Source organism: Engystomops pustulosus, chromosome 3 (genome assembly GCF_040894005.1).
Source record: "Engystomops pustulosus chromosome 3, aEngPut4.maternal, whole genome shotgun sequence".
NCBI lineage: Eukaryota > Metazoa > Chordata > Amphibia > Anura > Leptodactylidae > Engystomops > Engystomops pustulosus.
Window position 1 is genome coordinate 47,595,538 of NC_092413.1, and position 19,388 is coordinate 47,614,925.

Genomic DNA, 19,388 nt, shown 5'->3' on the forward strand with positions numbered 1-19,388 from the left:
TGACTCCTAGTTATAGACAGACCTCTCTGTCCAATGTGACCTGATGATGCTCTCTGGATGCGAGTAATTAACTGAACTTTAGCCTCAGACTAAGTACCATATATACTGGAGTATAAGCCTGGTTTTGCAGCACAAAAAATGTGCTGAAAAACCCTTACTGGGCTAATACTCGAGTCCATAACTAGGTCCAGGAGGCAGGCGCCGGCAGCGTGCCAGGGGGAAGGCGCCGGCTGCATAGTGTTATTCTATAAGTAAAATAACAAAAGGCGAATTCTTTATACAATGAGAAATTTATTCATACACATACATCATATATATTCCATATTATTTACATTTTGTATTATAAAATTAATAAGTTCTCATTATTTTATATTGATTTGACTTATTGGTACTTTTTACTAGTAGCAAAAATCGCTAGTATTTTTTTTCCATGAATAAAAGTAGGGGTTGAGTAACAAATCTTAATGTGTAGTTTAAGTGACCATCTATACAAAAGGTCTGTCTAGTTGGAAACAAAAGTGCATATTATACAGATTTTTCGACACCATTGACATGGATTTGAGAAATATACATTTATTAATTGTAGTAAATTACATACAATCTAAAAAGAATTTAAAATTGTTTTCCCTTGAAAGCAACTTAACCCCTATCACATGAATAATTTTCAGGGCCAAACCTCTGGAAAACCCTGCTGCACATCTGTGACCGGCACTCCATTCAATTCTATGGGTTTGCTCAACCTATCAGGCATCCTCATAGAAAGAAATGTCACTGTGATTCATAATTTTAGTTCCCTGTTATGCTTATTGCTTTCGGTCTCTGTGGTTGGACACCCACCGATCTGTAACCCTATAAGGGTATCTTGATTTCATGTAAAAGATGACTTATTACTTTATAAACTTTATACTTTATAAAAAGGGGAAGCCCGTAGATAACTAGCTTACAGAACTGGGAGCAGGACTAAACACACAAAATCAGGTTGTAAGACCTTTATACAGCGGAGAAGTTTTTTTTTTAAAGACAGTCTTTCAGCATATTGTCCCCTTAAAATTAGCAGCAAGTAAAGAGCCGTAAAAGGAGTGTAATATCTAGGGCGATGGTCCGGTAGGTTCTTTGAGAGATCTATAACCAGTGCAAATTCCAGGGCCTGAGGGCAAAGTCTTTCATATGCAATTCCCAAATCTGGTCCCTCTCTTCTGCTTTGAGTAACCAACTTGTGCAAGTATACCAAAGCCACCAAAATGTGAATTTTTAGGCCATTCAATGTCCATGGCCATCATCTCAGGTAGGTTTCTACTACTGTAACCAGCCTTCATCTGTATATTATTGTCTGCAGTTTTCACGGTTCAAAATTGCTGACATACTCTATTAAACGAGGAAACCCCTTTATTCCCCTTGTATCCAAATACCGGAGGAAGCCAATATTCATACAGTCGTAACAATGGGCTCTCAATAGAACTGAATTCATAATTCTTTCTTATGTTTACATTTCTGATAAAAAGGAATAGTCACAGGGCACGAAATGTCTGTTCACATGAGCCCTAAGGCAGAGCACTGGTCCAGGTGATGGCCCTTGGGGTTTTGTTAGTGCGTTCTTGGACAGTTTTTAAATGCACTGAAAACTCATGCGTTTTTGCATGTTTACCATGCGTTTGCTTGGTGGAAGTGTAAGCAGCTGTGAAATGGATTAAAATCAGCCAAACGTATGGTAAACATACAAAAACGCATGCATTTGCAGTCCGTTTAAGAATGGTCCAAGAACGCCCCAAGAACGCCAAAGAACGCCCCAAGAACAGACGGTGGGACAGCACCCTTATCCTGACACAGACAAGACATGAATCCTTCCACAATTTGGTCTTTTTTTCTATCTATTCTAAAAGAGCTATTCTGTATAAAAATAAATATTTTTTTTTACTACAAATAAAGAAAAAAATGTATCCGCTAAGAGTGGCACTTCTTTGGGTTTTTTTGTATCCCACTTTTTCCAGTTGTGTATCCTGATATTAGGCTGCTGAGTTGAATGTAGGATTTTCAATATAAAGGTCATTAGGTGACAAATTCATAATGTCCTCCATCGGTGGACCTTCATCTTCAGGAGGAATTTCTGCCTCAAACATTCGTTGTAATAAGGCATCCACTGTCCTATAGCCTGAAAGACAATGGGTTGCAAGCAGGTACATTAATATGTGCAAAATGTTAGAACATTTATATTAATGACATTTGGGACATCCTTGACTTTTCTCTGCAGTTTTACAATGTGAAATTTTGCTTGTCCCTTATTCTATAAGTGTACGGTCACATGTACATTGGCTTGTAAACACAGTGCTAGCGTTTTGGCCCGTTCTAACTAGCGTTTCACTGCAAACACTTCGGACCGAGGCACGTCCCCATTGCGCTAGCGTTGTGCTGGTAAACGCAGCGCTACCAGTACATGTGACTATACCCGGAAAGATCATAGTAGAGAGAAATCGCTTGCCAGAGGGGATCTCTCAATCTCAATCTCTAATGTAATTAGCCAAATGTCCCCTCTTCAGTCATTGTATTGCATTACAAAACGCAATATTAACGCCACAAAACATCAGCAATTACACATTGAGAATAAATGACACACATATGTACCCTATTTACTAATAAGGCAACTTATAAAGGTAATTGGATACACTGGATTTTATTTCGGGGTATCAGAAGACCATTCAGCTTTTTTTAGTTAAAAATACTTGGAAAAGCACAAATCAGTTTCTATGACCCCATGTGTGCGCTGACTGTCTGGATACAAATTATGGTACAGGTCCTGCTGCATTGTCATCAGTACCCAAATGGAGCTCACCCGCCGAAGAAACACGGGCCACAAATATCACAGGTTTGTGTCGCCCAAGTTTTAGAATATAACACTTAAAAATTAGGAAAAGTTCAAGGGATTATGAATACTTCATCAATTCACTGAGTGCGCAAAATACAATTACTGCCATTCACTAATCAATTTAGCTTGATTTGAAAATTATATATATAACCAAAAAACAAACAAACAAAAAAAACATACGTTTTGAGGCAATTTGAAACATTAGTCCTTTCTGGTTCCCATCGCCAAAATCTCCAGGACCATTTTCACAATTGTCCATGTTGTCCACTAAATTCCCAGTAGGAATATAACCCCTGTGATAAATGACACAATCATAATGATGAGATGAGAGATGAACAGTACTTGGAGAAAGAGACAAGTCACAAATGCCATTCTAATTCTGTCCACAAAGAAAGTACAAAGTGCATAAGTGTAGCGTTAACACCTGCATTAACATAGCGTTAACAAACGCATGCTGTTGTAATGCATTTAAAAACTTGTGTGTTAACGCCATATGAATGCACCAAAACAATTTTGATGTAGCATCTCACTAAACTTTGTAAAATTCTGAATTCTAGTGTGTGTAAATGAGGAGTAGTAAGGGCCAGTACTCATCTGTTAGGCAGTGCAAAATCTGCTGCTGAACTTCTTTGTACTACAGTTATACTAATGATATATGCTAATATTTTTTTTTAGAAGTTATTTGAAGGGTCTACAATCTCAAATACATTGCACAAAATAGGGTAAAATTATTTTGTCAGTATTAGGAATAAGTTTATATTGAGGGTGAAATAGTTTGTGTACATATTTATTTTGTTTTGTATTGTAATTTTACCTGGTACAAATAAAAACAAAAAGCTCAAATATGAAAAAAACATTTTTTTGTTAGTCCAAAGTGACGTTCGGAAAATTGAAAACACCCCAAAATTACTAGAGTATCTATTTCCTCAACACTCTTTTTAGGGTGCGGTTAAATGTATCATGTTAATTCTGTTTAGAAGAGGAATCTAAGCCCACTGTGATGTGCCACGGACCGATCGTATGTGCGTTTCTATGCACACATGTGATTGGTAACCAACACCCGATTGCATTTTTACATAGCACCACTGCGGGTTCTGGTTACCAATCACATGTGTTTGCATAGAAACGCACATGCCATCGGTCCATGGCACGCCCCCACACACTTTGATTCAGTTTCTTATCAGATTCAAAGAACGTGTGACCGCACCCTGAGTGGTTTGGGGGTCTGTAGATCTGCAGAAAGGCCTGTCTAAGCAAAACTTACGCCTGAACTGCCATTCCTAGCTCCTGGATTTTCTTTTCAATGGCGGTTTCAACTTCACTTTTCTCCAAAGAGTATTCCACAAAAAATGCTTCCAGTATAAATGCTACAAATATGCTGAAAATCAAAACATACAGAGAAGTGCGAAAATATAACACTTTATATCAATGCTGTCAATGGTTAAAGGAAGACTGTTGCAAATGCACAACTCAAAGCCAATTTAATAGAAATCGCTATGCCCATACCTCTTCCCAGAATAGTTACTTTTAACAGCCCACTGCCTCTTTATTCAATAGGGGTTGGCAATTAAAAATAAAGACACCTTATCTCATTTTCATATTTCCTACACTGCCAGAGGATTACACTTAAGATAAGTTTAAGATAAGACACACCTGATCATAAAAATGCTAGGAGTCAATAGATCTGCTCATACCATGCCCTCTTTACAAACCTGTAGTTTGGAACTAATGCAAGTTTTCTACCCTCGGTTTCTATGGTACTATTGTAAGCAGCCAAGCGCGGCACGGCCCAAAAGCCAAGCGCGGCACGGCCCAAAAGCCAAGCGCGGCACGGCCCAAAAGCCAAGCGCGGCACGGCCCAAAAGCCAAGCGCGGCACGGCCCAAAAGCCAAGCGCGGCACGGCCCAAAAGCCAAGCGCGGCACGGCCCAAAAGCCAAGTGCGGCACGCCCCAAAAGCCAAGCGTGGCACGCCCCAAAAGCCAAGCGCGGCACGCCCCAAAAGCCAAGCGCGGCACGCCTCAAAAGCCAAGCGCGGCACGCCTCAAAAGCCAAGCGCGGCACATGCCTAGAACTGAAAAACAATTGTGTCCAAAAACTGCAAGTATCAGATACTTACTTGATAATCATGATAACAACAACCACATGGAAAGCTATGAAAAACAATTTTGCAGCTGGATGGGTCACAAGAGCAAACCCAGTGGCAAGGAGTAGGATGTTAAGAAAAGTAAAAACATTCTTTCTTTAATAATTAATCAAAACCACATCTAAAACAGTAGATATCACTATGGTATTAGAAATCAAATATGCTATACAAAATTTTCTAAAAATATCATACATTGTGTACATTCCTAATCAGCATTAATTGAGTATTTCAAAAAAACTATATTTATCTTGTGATTGTGGCCCTAAAACAAATCTCTATGGTCAATGACTGTCATGTGACTTTCATGCAACTTTTTACCTTTTTTTGGATAAATCCTCAGAATTTTGTGGTCTGTAACATTTCTCCTGGATCATCTTATAGTAAGGCCATGCTCACATGATGTTGGTGCGTAATTTAGCTGAATTATTTAAATTCTGTAGGCAATATGTGCAAAGCACAATCCTTGATGGTTCAGTGACCAAGCATGTTGTGTTAATATCACAAAATAATTTATGTTTTTGCCAGTGCAGAACTCTAGGAGGAATCTACTAGTACGTAAACACACATTCATCACTTTTGGCTCTTCAGCGGAGGAAAGACCAGATTATGCTAAATGAAAGTGAAATGTTGTGAAAAAATTATTAACAGTGTAAAATATTGTAAAAAAAAATTATAATAAATGACCAAATCCTGGTGACTGATCGATCAATCAATCATTTTTTGTGTGTCAAGAGGCACCAGAAACTAAAGACCAGCAAAAAAAGCCAAACTACCCCTATACCTATCAATAGGCTTTTGTAAAAGATTCCCACACTTGGGAATTCTAAAATCAGTAAGACAAAAGGATATCATGCCACTGGTTAACCACAGTCAGCTCCACAAGTACAATAAAGGCAGAACCCAAATTGTTGAAGTTGTTCTTGCAATATTTGCTTTTGGCAAAGGAAGAGTCCTTCAAGACTTCTGCTCCACATGCCTGTGCGTGAGGCTCAGTAGAATTTTCAGGAAAAAAAGTGATTTTGTGCTTGAAAAGTTCCATCCCAATAATGGCAAATACATAGTATATAGTCTAAGAGAAGATAAAGATAAGTTTATTACTAGCAGATGGTTTTCCTTACATATAAGAAAGAAGCAAGATAATTACAAGAAACTCTAACTTGGGGTTTGAACTTTATTAACTAGCTGGCTAGGTCCCAGTGGTGTGTATATGGGCATATATGTTTATTAGAAGGATTAATAAAAAAAGCTTACTAATAAATTAAATAAAGTTAAAATTTTGATACTGCCACAAGATTTTAGTGGATGCATTTTTTGCAGGCAACTTTCAGTCCATTTAAACAAACTCCATTTTACACTAGGTGGCTGTTAGTTCTCCCTGTAATATAAGGGGGTGTATCGGTATTTCTCCATTGTGATATTTGATATAGAAAAAAGTAGGTTATCATTACATTTGTTTAATATCCTGGTATATAGTTTTAATCTTGTTTTTTCTTGTTGTTTCTGGGAGGCATGATCCTAGAATACTTCCCTCCAGTTCGGATTTTCTTTTTCACTATGTGGATAGGGCCTAAAATTGATTGGTGGGAAACCCCTACACTATATTTGGCTGAAACAAAATGGAAAAATGAATACATACCAGGATAATGCCACAAAAAGTCAACATGGTCGGAAGGATGTTTATCAATGTGTTCATGATCACTCGAAATCTGCAAGAGAAGAAAAAATATATTTTATAGGGATGTTCAACTATTCTTCTGACTTGTCTTTGAAGTCTCATTACTCTGGATCTGTGCCTTATGACTCCTATTAGTGAGTGCAGGGGCATCATACACCTTTATATTTAGATTATTTAGATCTCCTTTTATTTATATAACGCACACATATTACGCAGCGCTGCACAGAGTATTATTTAGTGGTGGTCACATGGCAGAGACCCTCATCAACAGTATCTTCTAGATGTCTTGCAGGGCTGTGGAGTGGGAGACAATTTTGGTAGAGTTGTGATATAATGTACCGACTACACAAACAAATAATAAATGAAATAAATTCCCAACTTTTATAAAATGTCTGTTTTACTCTTGATCTAAGGATTTAGGTCAGGGGTGCACAACATTAATTGGCCCAAGAGCCACATATTTCTGACCCTGGATGCACTAACAACCACAGTACATGATAAAATGCCACGACAGAAATTATAAATATAAAAGTACAGCAATAAATACCACCCAGCAACCAAATACTGTACTACATATATTGGGGACCCCATAGCAGACTAAAATACTGGAGACCCCCATAGCAGACTAAAAATACTGGAGACCCTCAGTGCAGACAAATACTGGAGACCCCATAGCAGACAAAAAAAAAAAAAAAATCCTTTCCTGGCTCCTTTTTCTGTCCCCTGCGCCACACTGCAGCTTCTTCTCTCCTCCATGCACCAGGACATGGAGCAGAGCTGTGCCAAGAGCAGCAGAGGACCCGAGACCTGTACATTAAGTACATACCACTTCTGGATCCTCTCCTGCTCCTGGGCCCTTTCTTCTCAGTGACAGGAGTCAGGACACGGAGCAGAGCGACAGAAGAGGACCCAGGAGCAGTGAGGCATGCCCCCCTAGCCTTCTGCTCCAATGATCTGCCATCAGTGATGTCACATCAGTTATGGAAGTGCTCATTGAACTCATTGGACAGTCAACATGGTGCTGGCCGCAACTCATGGCTTCACAGTTTTCATGTGGCCTATCGGCGCGGGTTGTGCATCCCTCTTCTAAGCTTTTAGTCGAGATGAATGTGGCTGCACTTTATGTACATGCTCAGTAGTGAAGCTCCTCTACTATAGATTAGTGGAATAAAGCCTTGTAAATTAAGCCTAGAGTTATCAGGAAAACAGGACTGCGGAGATAGTGTCAGAAAATTGACTTACAGACTCAACAGCCCTGATGACTTAGTGACAGATTTAAGCACGTCTTTAAAAGGGCCTGTCTGGAGGTTGAAAAACGTGGCGTCTTCCAGGATCCAAAACCAGATCCTGTCCTAACCATGGGTAGTGTGTGGTGTTGCAACTAAGCTCCTTTCAATACCAGCACAAAACATGATCAGGTATGTTGCTGTATTTTGTATTTAAGTAAGCAACCATGTTTTCTAAACTCCGGATAATCTTCATTTCTTTTCCAGTGAATTGGAAAAATTAAAAAAAATTGGAAAAGTGAAGGCACAAAGACAAGACTTAGTAATACCTCTGAATGCTGTCAATGATCCTTATGAGGCGGAGGACACGAAGAATGAAGACAATGTCCAGAATCTCTTGACTGTTATACAGACTCACTGTAAAAAAAAAAAAAACAAAACATGATGACTGATCAAGTATGTGACAGTCTAGTTGCACAAACCAAGGTCAGGTGTGGTGCTGGTTTTGAAAGAAAGCAGCCATGTTTTTCAAACTCCAGACAACCCCTTTAAAGAGAACCTGTCACCACATTTGCACATATAGAGCCAGTGACAGGTTCCTATAGAGCCCTATTAACTAGCGGAGATCCTTCTTTTAGCTAAAAATTGTTTCGCTTACATCCACATAAATCATCTTTTATCCTATATCAACTGGAATCAGAGGTGGCGTGTCCTGCTCATCCGGCCCCTCCCATCTAATCCTACTCATGCCCTATGCCTCCTTACTTCTCACAGCTCATGTCATGTGACCAGAGTGACATCATCTCAGGTACCTTAGCCTCTTAATAATAGTAAACTGTACCTCATGCATGTATCTGACCACATGAAGCCACAGCAGCCTCCATGGACATACATGGTGTACAGTTTGCTATTCTTAGAAGGATGAAGGACCTTTCGATGATGTCACTGATCACATGTCATGAATGTAACAAGGCACCATGTAAAAAAAATTACACAATTTCGCATCTGTACATAGAGCTTAACATGTCTGTAGTTGAATATTAGCAGACAGTCCCTCAGAGAGGCAGAGCAGGGATTTGAAGAGACACATAGCTGTCAGTCAAAATAATGGGGCATGGTTCACTGCCTGAGAGAGAGATGAGTCGCGAAAGCTGATTTGCATATCAGAAAAATGTCTGTAATTAAGGTACAGTGCCCCACTAGCAGTTAATTTTAGGTGATATAGGGAGGACTTGTAACCCTTTATCAGCAGACATTGTTCGTCAGGGTGGTCGAAATCTGGTGACAGGTCCTCTTTAAAGAAGGAAAAAGTATGCTGGAATATATTTCTTTAATAAAAGTATATTACAAAGTTTAACAATATCCATATGCACTATTGATTTTTGCAAATTTGTAAAAAGTTTAAGTATTCTTTCATTGCTGCCAAATGTAACATTATACTAATTATTAGTAAAGGTGGGCCGGTCACTTCGAATGATATTCCTTCCAACAACTTTATAACTAAGTACACCAACAATATTCATTTCTCAATGCAGATGAAATGGGCAGAAATGGTTGACAGACTCCTCTACTGATGAAACAAGCAGGCATAATGGCAATCAACATACCTTTGCCCTAAAATAATAGTAAAGAAAACATAACACATTAAAAACTACGGCCTTCTTCCCAGTATGGCTGAAATGTAAGCTTGCAATAATTATGTTATGAGTGTTTCAGAAGAGACAACCAGTAGGGGGCAGAATAGGTAAGTTAATACCCAATATAATAAGACTAAAACTCTGTCTACTACAAATGTAAGTAGGAATAGAAGACATGATGGCAAGAAAATAGATAAAAAGTACACAAACCTGATTTCAGTGCCGTATTCACTGATGTAGCAATAAGAGCAGAAATGATGATAAAGGTGTCAAACCTTACAAATGACACAAGACAAGCATAAGGGCAATGACAAAACTTAATTCTCAAAAAGTCTCACATAACAAGATAAACAACCAAGTTGGTTAAACACCACTTAAAAATTCTGCAAAAATTGTATTAATTTATATTAAAAAAAATTACAAATTTAAATATGGATCTGTTCTTGGGATCTTTTAATATTCCATCGATGTGCGATTAAGATCCTGGTAGGTATGGATAAACCTAAAAAAAGCTTTTGTAAATGGGAAACTTTGACTTTTCCCATCATTTATTTTATTTGCATGGTAACCATGGTATTCTGTAGCACTTTTTTTTCTTTTATTAGTGCGATCTTAAAAATATCTAATAGAACATTTATCTTTCATCTTTCCCTAAGTCTACAATGTGATTGTCTTCAGATCTCTAGTGTCAGTTGGTAGGTGCTATGTTGCTGAATTCCAGGACCACCCATCTGCAGCTTAATTAAGATATTGGGGCTCATTTACTTACCCATTCCAGTCGCGATCCAGCGGCGTGATCTCAGATGATATAGAGCCCTATTAACTGACACTCTTCTTTTAGCTAAAAATTGTTCTCCTTACAACCCCACAAATAAACTTTATCTTATATTACCTGACATCAGAGGCTCCTCCCACCTAATCCTCCCCACATCCCATGCCTCTTGTCAGTATGTCATGTGTCCAGAGTGACATCATCTAAGGTTTTGTTACATCTGCACCCCTTCTGTGTATCTGATCGCATGAAATCACAGCAGCCTCCATGGACTTCTACTTCTCCCCATCTTTGAGGAGGATGCTGTGATTTCAAGTGATCAGATACATATATGGTGTATTTATTGCAGATGTAATAGCATCTTAGATGAGGTCATCCTGGTCATATGACTTTAAGTGGCCAACGATGTAACAGAGCCATGTCTCATTATTGTATACAGCAGAATATCATAGCACTTTGACCTCACGTCAGGTGAGTTGCATATAAGTTTAAAACTGATTTTTGTAACATTGCAGCTACGGAAAGGAACCATTTAGAGATAAGTGCAATTCTTTTTAATCAATCAAGCTTTTTAACCCCTTAACGCTCTGCGCCGTAGCTCTACGGCACAGAGGTATAAGGGATGTATGAAGAGGGCTCACGGGCTGAGTCCTCTTCATACAGAGGTGGGGGTTGTTGCATATTGCAGCAAATCCCCACCGCTAATAACCGCGGTCTGTGCTTGCACCAATCGCGGCTATTAACCAGTTCAACGCCACCGGCAAAGTCGCCAGCGGCGTCTAAAAGACGGCGGCGCGCGGGCGCCGCCATCTTTATTATGATCGCCGCTCCCCTGAACGTCATCGGGGGGCGGCGATCGGTTGCCATGGTAGCCTCGGGGTCTTCGTTTGACCCGAGACTATCTGGCATCTGCAGATTCGTTACAATGAGCCAGTGGCTCATTGTAATGAATGTGCTGCAAAAATGCCATATATTGCAATACAGAAGTATTGCAGTATATGGTAGGAGCGATCTGACTATCTAGGGTTAATGTACACTAGATGGTCTAAGAAATAGTGAAAAAAAAAATTAATAAAATATTAAAAGTTCAAATCACCCCCCTTTCCCTAGAACGGATATAAAACATAATAAACAGTAAAAATCACAAACATATTAGGTATTGCCGCATCCCAAAATGCCCGATCTATCAAAATATAAAAACGGTTATGGGCGGCGGTGACCTCCGAGGCGGGAAATGGCGCCCAAATGTCCGAAATGCGACTTTTACACCTTTTTACGTAACATAAAAAATGAAATAAAAAAATTATCAAAATGTCGCACAGACCTCAAAATGGTAGCAATGAAAACGTCTCCTCATTTCACAAAAAATGACCCCTCACACATCTCCGTGCGCCAAAGTATGAAAAAGTTATTAGCGTCAGAAGATGGCAAATTTTTTTTTTCTTTTTTGTACACATTCGTTTAATTTTTGAAAATGTATTAAAACACAATAAAACCTATATAAATTTGATATCACCGCGAACGCACCGAACCAAAGAATAAAGTAGGTGTGTTATTTGGAGCGAAGAGTGAAAGTCATAAAAACTGAGCCCACAAGAACGTGACGCACGTGCGTTTTTTTTTCAATTTTTCCACATTTGGATTTTTTTTTCAGCTTCGCAGTACACGGCATGTTAAAATAAATAACATTACAGGAAAGTAAAATTTGTTACGCACAAAATAAGCCCTCACACAGGTCTGTACACGTAAAAATGAAAAAGTTATGGATTTTTGAAGTTAGAGAGCGAGAAATGAGCCGAAAAACCCTGCGTCTTTAAGAGGTTAAAGAGTTTGAGATGGTGAAGTATTATCTTTAAGACTGAATGAAAGTGTAGAAAATTGAAGTAAAGTAAACGTACCAATTCCAAAACTGGCTCTTAGCAAAGAATGATCTGGGATCGTGTGTGTAGAGCTTGAGAAGTATCTCAATGACGTAAAGGGAGAGAAAGACCCACTCTGCTTTGGATACTAATGGGTTTTTATCATCCAGGGCAATGAAAATGGCATTCACTAGAATGACGACATCAAAAGCATATATAAAGCCTCTGAAAGAAAAAGAAAAAGAAAATCAACTGAGAAACATGCAAAACAAGGCATAGTGTGAAAAATTGTAAACGTTCTGAATAATACTTACTTATGAAGTACAACCCTGCGGATAAAGCGACTTACTGCACATCGATACAGGTGGGGCATCCAGCATTCAAGTGGATGCATCCGTGCCTTCATTGTGATCACCCGGATATTCAACAAGTCAGCCAAGCGTATAAAGGCATCCTTTCCTGAGATAAAAATACAAATTAATTTTACAATAATGGTTAAAGAAATACATTGCAGAAATATGTTATGCATTTATAATAGTAAGCTTCTCTTTTACTCGTTCTATACCATATAGTTGACTTGAAGTGAAACTGTAAAGTTATAATAATTTTACCAAATTATTATATGCGATTCCCCCTTTACAAACTAACAGAACACTGCATACGTTGTGCTGCTCGTCCTTTTCTTTCCAAAGTTATGGCATTTTCTGTTCTGAAAGTGATTGATAAAAATCTCTCACCAGAGGTGAAGTGGACGGAGACTAATATCTGTCAGTCTATGCCCTCAGGCCAAGGCCAGTCAGCTTTTACACGGATCCCATGATCCCTTGTGTTCTCTCTCAAAGAAATTTAGCATTAAATCCATTTAGTTTCCCACATGACAGCCTGGCAGCTTTCATCACATTAAAGAGCAGGACACGTGTGTAGAGTGGTAGAAATCATAAATAAAACAGTTACATGAAGTCTGTAGCCTGCGCTGTGCGAGCACTAAGGGTTAATAGCTTATCTGCACAGAGCTGATACTGCGTTGACAAGGTGGGGGAAGGGCTGCAGCTTGAGGTGCAGACAGAGAAAGTTCTGTAGAATCACACACTGGGATGGAGGGAACAGGGAAAATCTTGTACCTCACTCTTCTGTGTAGACCTCTGTATCCACAGTCTTGGAACACATCCAGCTCTGCTACATACACAAAGAGAGCTCTGTCACATGACCTCTTCCTCAGTGAGCAGGGACCAGCAGCCCCTTCCCTCCCAGGAGTCCGTAGTTTGTAGATTTGTTTATAGGACGGTCTCCAGGGCTTTCTCAACACAGGGAGAGGAAGCAGCCATTGCAGCACTCAGATAATCTGAGTGGGATAGCAAAGAAACTGCTCTATGTAGGTAACAAAGATAATAAGCAAAGTTGTTTTACATCCCAAGAGCTATTCATTTGTGGGGTTAATAAAACCCTCTACAGTTACTCTTTAATAATTCAGCTCTGTAAGATTAGACTATCTAGTGACTGTCTATTGAGTTATTGTGAGTTAATGCATGGACTGTATATTGGTAATGCCTGTCCTCTTTTTTGGCTTCTATGTTGAGTTATTTCATTAGAAACATTATTAGGCTCCTTTATGTCTCAGCTGTCAGTGGTCACAGGGCAGAAACTCGATTTACACAATGATTTACACAAGGAGAAGGAAAAAAGAAGGACATAGGAACAAATTTCAGTAATAAAGAATATTACAAGGATTTCTATTATAATCTGAATTATAGTATTCTGCAATGTTGTTGCAATGTTACATTTTCTTCTACACTACACTTTCCTTCTTTGCTATGTCATACTATTTGAGGGTGCTTATTGTTAGAGAGTACCACAACGATGATTTGATCACTTGGTGTCCTGCTATTGGAACCACCATTGATCAGTTAATAATTATCTAAAACAGTAGTGCCCCTTAATAAGCTCTTGAAAAAAGCCTTAAAAGAGAACCTGTCACCAGGGACCACCACAAACTACACACACTACCTTCTAGATGACTTAATATATGTTCCACTGATGCCTCTATCCATGGGCCTAAAGCAACCATTCTTCTAAAAAAAGACTTTTGATCATGTCCACCGGTTCAGTCGAGGGGGCAAGGAGCTGCAGAATACAGTGTGTTACCCCACCTCCTCACTAACACTGACACTGCTAACCCAGCCCCTCTCATGCAGGAGAGAGACATTTGAATCTCTGAAGACAATTCCGGAGGATAGCATGGGGTTGATTTATCTTTATATAGCCTCTCTCATCCCCCACCTTTCTGAGTGAGTAGTTAATGATGTAGTAGTGTTGAGTCACACAGACCCCTGTCTGTATGTCTTTTTCTCAACATTCCAGCTAGGGATTGCATAGAATTTACTACTTTTCCTACAACCCCCGCAGGGGAAAGTGAGGGGAGCTGTAAATGTCTGTTATTGAATATTGGCAGACTGTCCCTAAGTACTAGTTCCATGCTGGCAGCAAGTTTGTAGCAGTGAATCATGTCAATCAGAAACAGAGAGCCATGGCAGTGCAGGGAACAATTAATATGTATAACCCCATTAATATCTTTTAATATCTTTGAACTCACCTCAGGTGAGCTGCATAAAAGTTTACAAACATCTTTTTACATTGAAGCCATGGAAAGGAACCATTTAGGGATAAGGGCAATGCTTTTTAATCTTAGTTTTTAACTAGTTTCGGACTGCCCGCTGACTTCAGTGGGCGCAGGTCTGGAGCGATGTCTTTAGACTAGCACGGGAGCAGGACCCGGTCTCCAGGTGTCAGACACCCGGAGACTCTAGGGAGAAGGGAGATGTGGTTTATTACCGCTTATCCCTTGTCCACTACTCACAGCATTGCACTGAAGTAGCGCGATGCATAGAGGAGCAGAGCTGGCAGTCACATGACCGCCGGGTCTAAAGGGGTTAATCAGAGCTGCTGGGTCTGATCATTAATAATGTTCATTTTGAGTTTATTTGAAAAATAAAAAAAATATATATTATAAATGGTCTTTGTCTACATTTAACACATAATAAAACTAAAAATGAAAAAAATCATTAACCTTTTATTACGTTTTAATTACCTCTTTGTGTCCCGAAAAAAACGCAGCAAAAAAAAAAAAAAATTATGGCCCTTAAACTGCCAGGGGTTAATGAAGTGTTTATTTTGGGTGGGTTAATTTGAATGGCAGAATCCCTTTAAGTGTCTTTGTTTCATAAATGACATATCCCCAATCTGCTTCTAGGATCAGCTTGTCCTGTAAGGCCAAGTTAATGCTACTGCTAGTGGTGTCGGTTAGATTCTTCCTAATATTGAGCTAACCTGAAGCCTTTATTTTCACCATCAGTTCCCCTACTGTGGGCAATATGCCTTAGGCAATTAACATAATAGTACTGACTAGGATGGTCTAGGCCAGTGATGGCGAACCTTCTAGAGACCGAGTGCCCAAACAGCAACCAATATCCGCTTATTTACCTTGAAGTGCCAACATGACATTTTAACCCCTTAATGACCACCCTATCGGGTTTTTACGGCGGTCATTAAGGGTACTTCTTCTGATGCGACGCCTTTCTACGGCGGCGCATCAGAAGAAGTTTTCGGGACACCGGGTCTCGCTGGTGCCGGTGTCGGGCTGTGATATCACAGCCCAGACCCGGCACTAACACCCGGGATCGGAAAAACGGCGATCCCGGGTGTTTAACCCCTTGCACGCCGCGGTCAAGCATGACCGCGGCGTGCAAGTGTGTCCCCCGTGGATCGGACCCCCCCGGTGTGCTTACCGGGGGATCCGATCCCTCCTGCCGCTGCCCCGGGTTCCGACGAGTGACCCGGGGCTGTCGGCTCCTCTTCTCACCGGGTCCTGCCTTCCTGGCAGGACCCGGCTGTAAGTAACTGAGCATGTAAAAATGTAAAAAAGTAAAAAAAAAAAAATTAAATCTTTTTATAATATAATTAAATAAATAAATAAAAGTCCCATAATCTCCCCAGTAACACATAAAATGCAAATAAAGTATATAAAACACAAAACACGTACATATTTGCTATCACCGCGTCCGTATTAATCTGTACAATAAATCTAAATCAATATTGAACCCGCTCGGTGAACTACGTAAAAAAAAAACTCGAAAAACTTCCCATAATATACAATTTTTCATCAAACACCATCACAAAAAATGTTCTAAAAAGTGATCAAAAAAAGTTACGGTACCTAATATGATACGACTGAAAAGAACAACTGTTTTTGCAAAAAATAAGCCCTCAACCAGATCTGACAACAGAAAAATACAGAAGTTATGGCCCTGAAAAGTTGTCAATAGTAAAAACAATGCGATTTTCTCAAATATTGGTTTTGCTCAGGAAAATTGAGCAAAATAAGAAAAACTATATAAATGAGGTATCACCGCAATCGTAGTGAACCAGAGAATAAAGATAAAATATTATTTTTACGTTACGGTGAGCGGGGGGGGGGGGGGTAGCGGAATGCTCACAATCCAAAATAAAAATTGATGATTTTGTTTGTGTCCCCCTTGAAATAGTTAATAAAATCTCATGAATAAGCTTTAGACTCCCAAAATAAATTATTTATACATTGTATCTCATCCCATAAAAAATAAGCCCTCATATGATCGCATTACCAAAAAAAATAAAAATTTATAGGTCGTACAATGTGACAATACAAATCTGCAGTGAATGGCGCCTCCATTCATTCTATGCTCGGCCGTGCGCCCGTATAGCAGTCACCACCACATATGTGGTATCAGTACACTCGGGAGGAATTGGGCATCAAGCGTTGCAGTGCGTTAAATCATTTAATTTATTCTGAAACTGTCAGTTTTGGCCTAAATGAATGTATTTCCAAAAAAATTCCATAGTTTCTAAATCGCAGGTCCATATTTTTTAACCCATGTGAAACACTTAAAGGGTTAATGGACTTAATAGAAGTTGTTTTACATATGTTGAGGGGTGAACTTTCTATAGTGGGTAATTTATGGGGTTTTACTATTATTTAGGCCTCTCAAAGTCACTTGGAAGCTGAGTTGTCCCTCAAAATGTGAGTTATGGCAATTTTCATGAAAATAAGAAAAGTTCTGCACCTCATAACATCCTAGAAAAATGACCGGAAGCATAAAATATCATCCCAACATAAAGCAGATATTCTGTAAATGTTAATTATCAAACTTTTTGGGTAGTTTTACTTCCTGTCTGGAAACCAGAACATTTCAAACTTGGAAAATGAAGAATTTTTACAAACTTTTGCCAAATTTTCACTTTTTTTCAGAACGAAACGCAAAACTTATCACTTAAATTTTATAACTAACATGAAGTACAATGTGTCACGAGAAAACATTCTCAAAATCACCAGGATATGTTAAAGCGTTCCGAAGTTATAACCAATTATCGTGAGACATGTCAGATTTGAAAAATCGAGTCTGGTCATTGAGCTGAAAACTAGTGTCGGTGATAAGGGGTTAAGCAGTAACTTATTGCTATCTGTTCTTCCTTATCTTTCAATCGTATCAACCACCTGAGGCTACCAATACACTTGAAAGAAGGAACGCAAATGCAGACTCTGGTTGTAACTTTTCTACAGGGTCTCTCTGTAGATAAAAAATGGTGGGTCCAGTAGGATGGCCTCCAAAGATAATGCAGTTCTGTCAACACCTTTTTGCTTTTCCCGCAGTTCCAAACAGCCAATGAAGTGTTGCTTTAAAACAGCGCTGAGAGCAGCATCTCTTAAGTTGCCTGGGACTGGAGGTGGATTAGGTCCTATTTGGTGAACTCTGCCTGGACCCATGGTCTGAGTGCCCAAAGAAATGGCTCGGAGTGCCACCTCTGGCATCCGTGCCATAGGTTTGCCATCACTGGTCTAGGCCATATATATACAAAATACTGTGACATTGATTATATCAAACACATTATCCATTAATGTTCCTCACCCACATATCTCTGGCTATCCTCTTTAGATACTCTTAAGAGAAGTTCTCGGTGGGAGTTGCTGATGTCTGGTGCCACCATCTTTACCAATTTCAGCCAAGTAGGTTCTGAAATGACAAATTCTGAACCTTCTTGTATCTTCAGAGTATTAAATGCTTCCACCATCTTACGACGCTTCATATAAGCCAATTTACGTATCTCATTCTTTAAAAAAAAAAAAAAAAGGAGATTACATTTAGTATGTACATTTAGCATCCACTCAAGCTTTTGTGCAGGTTACAACTAACCTATTGAGTATCTGTAAAATATGAAAAATCTTAATTTCCACCTCCAATCACCCAAAATATTCAAATCTTATATTCTCCCTCTCTGGCCACCTAGTCGCTAGTATCTTTTCAATAGTGAATCCAATTGCATTATGGTTGTTTTAATAGAAATGCAATGCTTTAGCAAGGATGCTCAACCTGCTATAAGCACACTACGGATTAAAGGAATCTGTCAACAGTATTGACCATACAAAGCTACAGAAAGTAGGAGCTGTAGGATCTATGTAGAGTCAGAGCTGTATTAGGAGTGTGTTTGGATACTTTCAGCTAGGGCTGGATTATAAACCACTAATTTACTACTTCATGGGCCCACACCGGCAGAGTGGCACAGGTGCTACCCCAAATTTCTTAAAACTTAGTAGAAAGGGGGGTGCTTCTTCATAATGGATGACTTAGAGAGGGACCCTGCCTAAAGGATAACCAAGAGGGGGACCCTGACTTAAGGGTGGCCAAAGCCTATTACACGGATTACGAATTTGTCTAGACTACTATGTCTTCTACATACTAAACTCTCTACTCTAGAATCCATTGGTCTTTCAGACCAAACACTACACAGTTTCTTCCAGTCTGTGCCAGTCACTGCACTGGTTGCCCTTCTGAAGACAATTTAAATTAATCACCCTTATCCACAAAGCTCTATATAATGCTGCACCTCCATAGCTCTCCCCTGTTATCTCAGTCTAAGAGGTTTTTTTTTGTACAGGAGGTTTTCATTTTTGTAAATGTATGAAAACATAAAACCTATAAATTTGGTATCCCAGTGATTGTACTGACCCTAAGAATGAAGTAGACATGTCGTTTTGGGTGCTCAGTGAAAGTCGTAAAATCCAAGCCAACAAGAAAACGGTGTAAATGCATTTTATATCAATTTCACTACATTATGAATTTTTCCCACTTCTCGGCATGGGATATTAAATACCATCAATATGAAGTTCCCACTTTTTTTCCCAAT

The 19,388-nt window shown here is 39.2% G+C and overlaps 1 protein-coding gene across 3 annotated transcripts in view; it reads right to left on the reverse strand.

The window, feature by feature from the left end:
- Window positions 1-271: 271 nt before the first annotated feature.
- LOC140121311 (two pore calcium channel protein 1-like) overlaps window positions 272-19,388 on the reverse strand; it is a 48,638-nt gene continuing 29,521 nt past the window's right edge. For 2 of the 3 annotated variants that reach the window (XM_072140715.1, XM_072140714.1), the window contains exons 9-19: window positions 18,113-18,314; window positions 12,488-12,632; window positions 12,213-12,398; window positions 9,753-9,817; window positions 8,235-8,322; window positions 6,641-6,710; window positions 5,854-6,073; window positions 4,978-5,068; window positions 4,125-4,238; window positions 3,041-3,153; window positions 272-2,149 (exon numbers count right to left, since the gene is read on the reverse strand). In XM_072140715.1, coding sequence (XP_071996816.1) covers window positions 2,004-2,149; window positions 3,041-3,153; window positions 4,125-4,238; window positions 4,978-5,068; window positions 5,854-6,073; window positions 6,641-6,710; window positions 8,235-8,322; window positions 9,753-9,817; window positions 12,213-12,398; window positions 12,488-12,632; window positions 18,113-18,314 — 1,440 coding nt within the window. In that variant the 3' untranslated portion in view covers window positions 272-2,003. Of the gene's footprint in view, window positions 2,150-3,040; window positions 3,154-4,124; window positions 4,239-4,977; window positions 5,069-5,853; window positions 6,074-6,640; window positions 6,711-8,234; window positions 8,323-9,752; window positions 9,818-12,212; window positions 12,399-12,487; window positions 12,633-18,112; window positions 18,315-19,388 lie in introns of those variants that run through there. The other variant, XR_011854063.1, reaches the window with a different exon arrangement.